The sequence below is a fragment of the Oncorhynchus clarkii genome, chromosome 6 (assembly GCF_045791955.1).
Source record: "Oncorhynchus clarkii lewisi isolate Uvic-CL-2024 chromosome 6, UVic_Ocla_1.0, whole genome shotgun sequence".
Lineage (NCBI taxonomy): Eukaryota > Metazoa > Chordata > Actinopteri > Salmoniformes > Salmonidae > Oncorhynchus > Oncorhynchus clarkii.
Genome location: NC_092152.1, coordinates 60982757 through 60994386, shown reverse-complemented (window position 1 = coordinate 60994386; position 11630 = coordinate 60982757). Strand labels below are relative to the sequence as shown.

Here is an 11630-nt window from a genome sequence, read left to right as displayed (position 1 = left end):
CATGGTGACGTCACTCGCTCGGCAACTAGATAAATATGGGGATCCGTACGGTTCACTGTATCAAACCGAAACTTCCCTTCACTGAGTGAACACGCTAACGAAAGGATAGATCACAAGTGGATTGTCTGATTCAGGATTTTGGAATACCACAGACGCACATCAAATGTAAGTTTGCCTATGGAATTGAATTATTTTGCAGTCGTGATAATACATGAATTAGGCTATTTCTGTTTCAAATAATTTGAGTTCAACTTTAATTTTAACATTGTCAATGCTCCATCAAACCGTAATTAATATCATAGGACACAAGCACACGATTGTCTTAAATTCAGTTGTTCAAATAAATATGACACAAAAGTTCATATAAGCTGTGGCCAAATAAAGGATTTTTTTTTTAAATCAACATATAGGCGTAGTGATGAGAAATTAATTCTTTGTCAGAGTTGGTTGCTTTTCATGTTAACAGCGGAATCTTACTAAAGAGCGCATCTATTTCACAGACAAAAATTATGACTTTGAACAAAGGTGACAAATTGCGGAACATGGACAAAAGGAGAGGGAGCATGCCGTTTCCCATGCACCTGCAGAACCTGCACAGAAGAAGCATGCCAGTGGACGACCGCGAGATGCGCAAGGTGCAAACTGGAGAGCTGTCCAACCTCATGCGCTGCACGTCCTACACCCCCGGTGAGCCTCACCGAGACAGCTGTGTATCGGACTCGTCCGATTCCGTTATCTCCTCCGGCAGCGACTCGGAGGGACATGTGTACAAGGTGGTTCTCCTCGGCGAGCAGGGTGTCGGCAAGTCTAGCCTGGCACGTATTTTCGGTGGAGTCGAGGATGGTCACGACTGCGACGAGACAGGTGTGTGTCTGATGACGGTTACCGAAGATGATGGTGTTGAAGTTTATATAGCATTGAGAATACACCCAAAGGCAATACTTTTTTAAACAAAGAAAATAACTGTTTGACTGTGGCTGTTCTCAGCACCCCATTAGAGCTAATGTACCAAACTAAGTAAATATAGGATTGGTTTCCATATCATCTTGGCACACAAGTTGAAGTACATTGATTATTGCTATTTCCATCCAGTCAGTAAGGCGCCACATATATCAAAGTACTGCTGTTGACATATACAGCCACAGAGATAGTGGATGGGAGATATGAAAATCAATGACTGAGGGAAGGAGACAGTAATGCACAGTAGTACCCATCACAGATAGATACAGGTTAATTGAGAGTTAATAAGCTGTACTAAAGGCATCATGACATGGGCAATAGTGAGTGAGACTTCACACTCGACCAAGTTAGTGGGTTTGTAGAATTTGGGACAGGAGTATTTATCTGTCTGCTTGCTTTTGTTTCAGGAAACACATATGACAGATCGATCGAGGTGGACGAGGAGGAGGCGTCCATCTTGTTGTACGACATTTGGGAGCAGGTGAGGCATATAATGCAAATTATGCAATTTCAGTCTGACCCTCAGTAAAATTGGTCTTAGTCTTAGCATATCATTTGACGTAATGTGTAGTGCTCTAATGCTGGTGTATAATATCATATATCACTAATCATTTTTATTTGAGCACCTGTAGCTTTTGATTAGATAAGCAATGTAGCTAATCTAATTCTATTTCTCTTTCGCCTGCAGGATAACAGTCAGTGGCTGAAGGAACAGTGCATGAGGATAGGTGACGCCTACATCATCGTCTACTCAGTGACAGACAAGTCCAGCTTTGAGAAGGCGTCAGAGCTACGCATCCAGCTACGCAGAGCTCGCCAGTCTGAAAACATTCCCATCATCCTTGTGGGCAATAAGAGCGACCTGGTGCGGTCCAGAGAAGTCTCTGTGGATGGTAAGTGACGGTGATCTCTTCTGTCCAAGGCATCTCTGTATTTGCACAGTGCTACTTATTTTAGAATGTTAAAGCTAGTATCAAGGTGTTATGCAAAGGCATAATGGTGAGGGTGAAGTCACTGTCCCCAGGGAACACGATAGATTCTCACCTGCGCCTCCCCTCTTTTTTTTGTTGCTGTTGCAGAGGGCAGTGCTTGCGCTGTGGTGTTTGACTGCAAGTTCATCGAGACCTCAGCCAATCTCCACCACAACGTCAGGGACCTGTTCGATGGCATCGTCCGGCAGATCCGACTGCGCAAAGACAGCAAGGAGGAGAATGCTCGTCGTATGGCCAACTGCAAGCGACGCGAGAGCATTGGCAAGAAGGCCAAGCGTTTCCTGGGCCGTATGGTGGCCCGGAAGAACAAGAAGATGGCCTTCAGACAGAAGTCCAAGTCCTGCCATGACCTCTCGGTCCTCTGAGAGTACAGTATCTGGACTGCTTTTTTCTCTTAGGCCTTCAAGACCAGACGCTGTGTGTTTTTATCACTAACCCCAAGGACTGATAGAGCTGTACAGATATTATATATTTTATTATATTAATTAAACACAACAGACATGTTCATGTTAATGATCTGCATGAGGTTTCATTGTTTTTGTCTGCCTTATGTGTATGTATATTAAATCCACCAAGGCTTGTTATTTTAAACCATGAGTTGTAAGATTGCCTTGATAACGGGGGACAGTGTGTTTGGTTCTACTCCATTTAGTGTTGGTAGTGTTGTATATAGCCCTCATGAAATATTAGATTATGGTACACTGTCCTGAAAAGCAATGGAAATGTAAGCACTATGAGTGATTTCACTGCATTCTGTCACCTGGAGTCATTTTTACTTGAAACTGGGTACGCAGGTTCGTACTTTGGCCATGATACTGAGCACATGAATAATGTGTAATGGGAATTAGGCCAGGTTTTGGAAAAATATATTATTCTATTGTCCTAACCTTCAGTCCAGATGTGAATGAAGAAAGCAATAAGTTATATTTGTCATGTGAATTTAATGTTTTGCTTTAAATACAGTTGATTTGCACTTCCTTTTAATATTTAATAATTTCCTTATGTTTACATTTTAATTTTTTTAATAAAAAAAATGAAATACAACTATTCCATATTTTTTCTTACCCAGATCATAAAACAAAACAATTAGGCTACACCAAAAACGAAAGGTGTGTATATATATTTAAAACACACCTCCTTGTTATTTGATTTATGTCCTCATAAATATTCATTCATTAGATTGTTCAGTGGACTGGAGTCTTGTTGACCAACAGAATTACTGGAAGGAAACAAGGTAGTAAAACATTAAACTGGAGAGTCCTGCAAACGCACTTCATTTTTCCACACTATTCAAACCGTTCTCCCACCTTCATAGGGAACACGCACAAGATTGAGAGAAGGTAAGACAAAATAAATATAACGTTTTCGAATGAAAATTGAGTTATAAAAATGATCGTGGAGTGTTAGGTAAATAAGTGATGTTTGCCAGTCATTTATTCAGATTTTGTGAGGTACAGGCTCTTATTCTGGCCTACAGGTTGAGATTGAGAGAGTGCGTTTGTTTTCATTCGCCGGTCTTTGTAAATCACAATAAGACATCTAAATATTGTTCCAAGCGAATGGCCTATGGGTGTTGTGAATTGCTGTCTGACTTGTGCCCAGCATAATTTTATTTTGGGGTAATTTATTGGAATGCAAAATCTCATCCTTAACTCTTTCTTGTGCCAATTGCCTTCTCCTTTGTGACCATATAACACATACTATAAAGTCATATTTATTTATTATTTTTATTGAGAGAACAATTAATTGCTAGGCTGTTTTGTGTCGCAGGTGTAATCGTGTGCTGGAAACAGAGAGTGCAGCCCGGTCTCATAAACTATACGTGACATAGTACACTCAAAATAGTATGGCTTCGGTATGGTTACACAAGACAGAAGGCTACTTAAGGCAAAAACTAAAGGAGGGTTGTTGGTCGGGTGCATGACTTTGAAACTACTTACTACTTTTTTGTGACTTTGCAACTACTTAGCATGTTAGCTAACCCTTCCCCTAAACATTAACCCCTAACCTAGCTAATGTTAGCCACCTAGCTAACGTTAGTGTTAGCCACCTAGCGAACGTTAGTGTTAGCCACCTAGCTAACGTTAGCCAAAACAAATTGTAATTCGTAACATATCATTCAAATTTGTAACATATTGAACAAATTGTAATTCATGAAATATCACACAAATTGGAATTCGCAACATATAGAAATAGTAATTTGAAACATAAACTAATTTGAATGACCCAGATTTTAATTTACTATGTTACGTCTACCCTTGAGTCCAGGTTGCAGGGTTAGTTCAGCTTTTAGGTCTGTGAATGTGATGAGACATTAATGTACCATGTAGGCCTACTGCCTGTGGCTACTGAGTATATGTTTAACCTAACAGGCATTTAAATGAAACATTTTCTTGCACAGGTGTAGGCCTATTGAAGTTGTATTTATTTACTTTTTTTTTTTTTTAAGATGGTTGATTCCGCAGATTGGTAGGTCTAGTTTAAAAAATAATAATTTAAAAGATTAGTAAAATAGAATAGTTGCACATGCAGCCTTCACACTGTTTTTTTCTCTGTCGGTCTCTTTCTCCATCTTTCTTTCTCTGCTTTATAACAGTGAGAATCAATCAGTAACAAGACAGAAATGATAGAAACCATGTGTTCCCAAACGTAAAAGATAACCACTGTTTGATTGGAAATGTTGTGCATCCTGACTTTACAGATATACAGTTACAGAAACACATGACTAGAAGATAAGTTATGTCCATCTTTATCATTACACTGACTGTAAGTATGCTTCCTTTGAATGTGGCCTTCACAAGTTATTATAGCAATCTCAGATTATTATACTTTTTTTTTATACTGTTTTTGTGAAAACAAACTTCAACTAAATTATTGAAATTCATGCTGTCCTTTGTCTCCTTGGAATTGTGTAGTTGGTGGTACTTCAGACTCCTGCACAGTGCTCAGGGGCCAATCTTAAAATTGGCGTCCCTGAAAACTATGATGGTATTTTCCCATGGTACCTGGCTAAGGTAAGACATTTCAGTTAGATTGACCATTTATGCAAAAAAACAAAAAAACATTTACAACAAAGCAGCTTGCTTATAGGGGAATAATAATTAAGGAATAATTCTCTCCATATTGCTGCCAGTCTGTGTGATGCATCCCTGGGCCTGCTGAGATTAAGTTAAAGAGAGAAAAGGGACATACAATGTTTCGCTCTTGCACTACACTCAGTGCTCAAGATATAATTATGACGGAGCTACTCCCGCATAGCCCCCTCATCCCGAAACAAAAATTGGAACGCCTCTGGCTGTCTGTTCAATGCTAGACCATCAGCCCTGCATTCATGGCAGGAGGATTCTTTTCAAAATGGCACTTATAAATCATCAAGTTTGTCCCGGCTGTGCATGTGTTTGACACTGTAATTGGACGCCTTTTTGAGACCAGTCAATGTTTTTCCCTTTTGCATGATGTATGATCAAAACACATCTCAGATTCACTTTAATGGTGGACATGGTGGAGATCAGATAATTGGCATAAATTTAGTGTTAGGGTGGAAAGGACAACATTATTACTTAAAAATGTGTGTTCTTGAGCAGAAAAGGCACTGACAGAGTTGTTTTCTCACCTGTTTTACTGTTTGAACGGCTCTGATCTTCTCAGATATTCTGCTCTGGCACATGATAGCTGTTTTGTTTTATCACAACATGAATACAAGAATGAAAAAGGTACATTTCTGTCATGAAAACATTTGCATTTCATGTCAACACATTAGAGGCATAAAAAGAGAAGAATGTTTGATTTTGAACGATTAGCTACTTTGTCAACCACTGCATAGTCTTAAATATACACTTTTCAGCCTGTTGGTCTAAAATTAGGTTATGGGGCAGTCAAAAAATACGTTTCCCAGACTAAATCAAAATGTTGGGTTCTCGGGAATTAAACGCATGCTGAGATCATTGGCACGGCTGTGGCGGCTGAGAGCCAGTTGCTATGTGGTATGTGAAGCCGTAAAACGTGCAGTGCTGATTGGAAACACGAGATCACCAGCATGCTGCTGTTTTATAGGCTGCTCTAGCCATGCAACAATAACACCATACCAGGCCAGGCTGCATGACAGTCCTCTACGACAGACAGTCACACAGCACCATGACTAGGATACCCATTCATACCTGACCATGGCCGGGCCAGACACGGGGATTGTGGGTCTGGACCAGAGGGCGTCTGTTTCGTGACAGCCCCTCTGCCAGCAGCTTGTGACACCCTTGAGAACAAACTGTCAGCGGTGAACAAGTTTTCCAAAAGGGGGAAAATATCAACGGTCATTATGACACATAACCGCTCACTCAAAAGAGTCGAAAGGATTGCCAGATGGAGCTATACATACACATACTCAACCATTTACACATCATAGAATGGGTGAATGTTCAATTGACTTTTTATGAACAGAGCAAAAACACATTACACAAGGCCCAGAGATCTCCTGTGCTTGCAGTGACATAGTTATCTTTTCAACTTTGACGTAAAAGGTCAACATTTGCCCACACACAGTAAGCAGAAGTTTTATTTTAGCTGCACATGTGACTCTTGCCGAGAATACTAAAGTTAAAGTCTAATTGTATTGAAGATATCAAGGCACAAGGCGAGACGCAGATGCAGACACAGGAGGCAGATGGTTGGAGTCTTACAATGTTTATTCATCCAAAGGGGTAGGCAAGAGAATGGTCGTGGACAGGCAAAAAGGTCAAAACCAGATCAGAGTCTAATAGATACCGAAGGGAAGGCAGAATCAAGGTCAGGGCAGGCAGGATGATCAGGCAGGCAGGAAAATAGTCCAGAGTCAGGCAGGAGTCAGAACTGGGAGGACTATAAAAAGAGAACAGAAAAGGAGTACAGGAAAAACACGATGATTGACTTGACAAAACATACAAGATGATCTGGCACTGAGAGACAGGAAACACAGGGATAAATACACTGGGGAAAATAAACAACACCTGGAGGGGGTGGATACGATCACTTTTGAACAGGTAAAACAGATCAGGGCGTGACAGAAGAGGGACTTGTAAATGTAACTAATATTTTTGTACTTGTCCAACACAGCTCCCTAACCTCCCAGCTACCTCCACTGACGTGGTGGTGACAGGGGACGATGAGGGGATCTTTGGAGTTGAGGCAGGATTTCTTTACGCCTTGAAGCCTCTGGACAGAGAGAAGCAGCCATCTTACTCTCTGCAGGTTGACAGTCACACATTTATGGCATTATCTAAGCATGTAGTGATATGTTTACAATACATGTGATTATGACCTGTGAGAATTCAATGAACGAAATTATAATCATCCTCATCAAAAATACCATAAAATTGAATGCGAAATATTGCAATGATTTGTTTTAATTGGGGTGTATTATCTCTGGCTTGAGAGAAACAATGTCCTCAAACAATGTACTGTCTAGCAACACCAAATGAGACATAGGCTCCTTAGTTAATTACAATCAAAGTAGATCTTCAGGCTACCTTCCGTATGTGTCTATATGAACTTATATTTGCCCTTCATACTTACAGTTTGCATTTACTTTGTGCTTTTCGCAGGTGTCCTTCTCAGCATCCGTGCAGTCTCAGAGCTTTATGGTGGAGGTATGCGTCATTGACAAAAACGACAACGTGCCTGTGTTTATCGAGGAGAGCATGAGAGGCAGTGTGCAGCTGGGACTTCTGAAAGGTTGGTTGTACTAGCCAGAACATAGAGCCCATCCACCATTCAGGAGAAAACAAATACCGGAGTTCACAGAAGGGATTTTAATTTGTGACACATTTATGAGTTTATTTCTTAATACACACTGATGAGTGATGTTTGCATTGTCTGAATCTTTATGACTTATACATGAATAGTATCACCTGAACTATCCACATGGCTCTAGTGAAGGACATGTACGGTATGTGTATTAGAAGTAGAGGTGATGTGCTTCATCTTTTTTTAATTGAAGTCTTACTACAGTCTGATCTTGGGCTATTGTGGGGTAGTTCTTTGAGTTCTTGCGTCAGAGATGACTCAAGCGTCTGGATTTATGTCACTGAGGAGACTCGCGTTTGAGTGGAGGGAGCTGTGTGTGTGTGTGAGCATCACACCACCAGATAATAGTGGGTTACCATTGATTACATGACCTTCAGGAAATTGAAGAAATTGAAGAGCAGACTTTACATTGAGAGGATATTATCCCATAACCCCATAAAGTGATCCTCTATTCAAATGAACTACAGTAGATACAAATATGTTAACAAGTAATATTTTTACCAAATGCAAAGCCATGACAAATGATGTTAGAATAAAGTCAGAAGGTTATCATAATTAAACCAAGATTGCCCAGGAGGAATACTAGCATTTCGACTGTGTAAGGATGTTTCACTATAAGAACGAGGCATTGTCATGCTAGTCAAATCACGGTGTGAATGTACACAGCGGTACAGAAGCTTGTCTCTCTGTCTCTTGGCTAGGGATCTCATTCATGCAGGTGGGGGCATCTGACCGTGACGACCGTAACACAGCCCATGCTGACCTGCGCTTCAGCCTGATGGATCAGACCCCCAGGATCCCCTCCAGTCACATGTTCTTCATAGACTCTGTGACCGGCGAGGTGTCTCTCACTGAGGACGGTGAGTTACAGGCCCCTCACTCAGCTGCCCTGTTTTATTCTACATGGTATTGTCTTACTTTTCTCTGTTCACTGTTAAATGAATTACTTAGTACACCCCTTCTCAATCCACATACACACACGGGCACAATCCACATACACACACGCACATCCCCGTACACACACACACATACGTACACACATACACACGTACACCAGTTAAATCTGATTTTAAAAAGTCCCAATTTGGACAGTGCTGGTGTTATTTCTGGATTTATTGACTATTTCTGCACAGTGCTGGTGCCCTTATGTTACAGCTTGACTGAAGCTAGACAACACTAACAACCCCAATTCACCCCATTGGCTGCCGCTATAGGGGCCATTTAACTGTGAAATTAGCTAATTACGTCTTTATGATGTACTTGTTAGTGGGTTATTAACAATGTTTTCCCTCTTTTTTCAACGTGCTGTCTGTGAACAACGTAATGCAGCTCTCTGATTGTAATATATTGATATGTGTGTGTGTGTGTTCCAGGGGCTTCCACCCTGGACCCAGAGATGTGTGGTCGCTACAAGCTGTCAGTGATGGTGAAGGACATGGGGGGGAAACCCAACGCTTTCTTCTCCACGGGCATCGTGACAGTGGAGGTGACGGGGAACACCTGGGCGTCACCGGACCCTGTTCGCCTCCAGGAGAACCTCCCTGGCCCCTACCCCATCCCCATCTCACAGGTAGAACCTCCCTGGACCCTATCCCATCCCCATCTCACAGGTAGAACCTCCCTGGACCCTATCCCATCCCCATCTCACAGGTAGAACCTCCCTGGACCCTATCCCATCTCCATCTCACAGGTACCTCCCTGGCCCCTATCCCATCCCCATCTCACAGGTACCTCCCTGGCCCCTACCCTATCCCCATCTCTCAGGTACCTCACTGGCCCCTACCCCATCTCACAGGTACCTCCCTGGCCCCTACCCCATCCCCATTTCACAGGTACCTCCCTGGCCCCTACCCCATCCCATCTCACAGGTAGAACCTTCCTGGTCCCTACCCCATCCACATCTCACAGGTATAACCTTCCTGGCCCCTACCCCATCTCACAGGTATAACCTTCCTGGCCTCTACCCCATCCACATCTCACATGGATAACATTCCTGGCCCCTACCCCATCCCCATCTCACAGGTAGAACCTCCCTGGACCCTACCCCATTCCCATCTCACAGGTAGAACCTCCCTGGCCCCTACCTCATCCTCATCTCACAGGTAGAATCACCCTGGCCCCTACTCCATCCACATCTCACAGGTAGAACCTCCCTAGACCCTACCCCATTCCCATCTCACAGGTAGAACCTCCCTGGCCCCTACCCCATCTTACAGGTGACTAGTATCATGCTCCTTCTCCATCCCCATCTCACAGGTGACACACAGTGATGCTTTCAGGGATATTCCTGCATACATTACATGCTCAGGTAACCTTTGCCTCTAGTATAGAATCATGGAAAGGGATCATCTGACAAATATCAAACACTGTGAACTTTCATCCAATATTTTATTTGACTGTTCATTGTAAAATGTAATAATGGAATGGAATGGGTGAACCATCAGAATACTGCAGTTGTGTTGTTGTCTTTTTAACCCCCCCCCCCCTAAGAGACCAAGGTGTGCATTATTAATGTCATTCATACCCCTAGGCTTTCCCCTGCCTGAGTCACTGCAGCCTGAGGTTCCGTTCCCGCTGTTGGTGTGTGTGTGTGTGTGTCTGTGTGTGTGTGTGTCTATAATGTCAAAGATTGTTCAATCAAACCTCACACTTTGTTTCTGACTTAGCGGTTGTGATTGAATAGTCTCTGTGCTCTGTCCGGGGCCAGTGTCTCTGTATCTGCACCTGGTCTTCTTTACAGTCTGACCTTTAGCTTGTTATTCAACATTTATAATATCAGCCACGGCCCAGTGCTTGCATCAGCACCAAATCACTAAAGCTGTGTAAATAACTGGAAACATCTGACATTATCAGAAAGAGGAAAACAGGACGTTCTGTAACTACTCAGTAGTATGGATCTTCTCTGCATCTCTATCAACATTTATTAGTCTGGAAAACAATAGTCTGTGTTCTATATATAGGTGCTTACAACATTGGAACAATAGTCTGTTCTATATATAGGTGCTTATAACAATGGAACAAACAATAGGTGCTTACAACATTGAACAATATTCTGTTCTATATATAGGTGCTTATAACAATACAACATATAGGTGCTTACAACAATATTCTGTTCTATATATAGGTGCTTATAACAATGGAACAATAGTCTGTGTTCTATATATAGGTGCTTACAACATTGGAACAATATTCTGTTCTATATATAGGTGCTTATAACAATGGAACAATAGTCTGTGTTCTTTATATAGGTGCTTACAACATTGGAACAATATTCTGTTCTATATATAGGTGCTTATAACAATGGAACAATAGTCTGTGTTCTATATATAGGTGCTTACAACATTGGAACATGGTCAGAAATGCAAACTCGACACCTTAAGACAGTAATGCAAACTTGAGAACATAAAGTCATGATTTGCTGCAAATATGTGTATTTCTACATTTCAGTGTGGTCTGTGGGTGTCGCCACAGCAACTCCCCTCCTCCTCCTCTTCTCCCTCTCCTCCTCCTCTCACTCACGCCAGTGCCATCCGCCCACTGAAAACGTGTGGACTCAAAACATGGGCAGATTTGATCTTTTTCACATTTTCCATGCCAATTTACCAACATAAAATAAAATCCATCCAAATGTGGACAGGCAAAATATCAAGCAAATCCTCCTAATCTCTGCTGGAAAACATAAATGTGTGTGTCTATGTGTGTTTGTGAGAGAGATAGAGAGAGAATGTGCTAGAGGTTGTACTCTAGAGCTCTTCACAGCTCAGAGGCAGGGTCGGGGAGGTAGGCTGCTGACAGAAAAGCATGGCTCAGGTTTAAAGTACAAGATGACTCTGTTCTTGAGATTCTCAAACCCTCACAAAACTAGAAGCTTCTTTTAAATCTGATTGCAAAATAATAATAATA

The 11630-nt window shown here is 41.8% G+C and overlaps 2 protein-coding genes across 2 annotated transcripts in view; both read left to right on the top strand.

Annotated features, from left to right (window-relative positions):
* The first annotated feature begins 54 nt into the window (after nucleotides 1-54).
* LOC139411377 (GTP-binding protein RAD-like) lies at nucleotides 55-2998 on the top strand. The gene is made up of 5 exons (XM_071157658.1): nucleotides 55-165; nucleotides 501-864; nucleotides 1368-1441; nucleotides 1649-1853; nucleotides 2040-2998. The coding sequence occupies exons 2-5, from the start codon at nucleotides 510-512 to the stop codon at nucleotides 2315-2317; spliced, it is 912 nt and encodes a 303-aa protein (XP_071013759.1). The 5' UTR covers nucleotides 55-165; nucleotides 501-509; the 3' UTR covers nucleotides 2318-2998.
* A 1693-nt stretch (nucleotides 2999-4691) lies between these two features.
* The window catches only part of LOC139412415 (cadherin 16, KSP-cadherin), a 28931-nt gene continuing 21992 nt past the window's right edge, over nucleotides 4692-11630 (top strand). The window contains exons 1-6 of the mRNA XM_071159214.1: nucleotides 4692-4718; nucleotides 4868-4966; nucleotides 7038-7172; nucleotides 7526-7655; nucleotides 8429-8587; nucleotides 9101-9297. Coding sequence (XP_071015315.1) covers nucleotides 4692-4718; nucleotides 4868-4966; nucleotides 7038-7172; nucleotides 7526-7655; nucleotides 8429-8587; nucleotides 9101-9297 — 747 coding nt within the window. The remainder of the gene's footprint in view (nucleotides 4719-4867; nucleotides 4967-7037; nucleotides 7173-7525; nucleotides 7656-8428; nucleotides 8588-9100; nucleotides 9298-11630) is intronic.

Bases quoted from the DNA above. Each gene is read 5' to 3' on its own strand.
- LOC139411377 (XM_071157658.1), top strand. From the start codon at position 510: ATGACTTTGAACAAAGGTGACAAATTGCGGAACATGGACAAAAGGAGA. The intron at 865-1,367 runs GTGTGTGTCTGA...CTTTTGTTTCAG, and splicing joins TCACGACTGCGACGAGACAG to GAAACACATATGACAGATCG. The intron at 1,442-1,648 runs GTGAGGCATATA...TTTCGCCTGCAG, and splicing joins TGTACGACATTTGGGAGCAG to GATAACAGTCAGTGGCTGAA.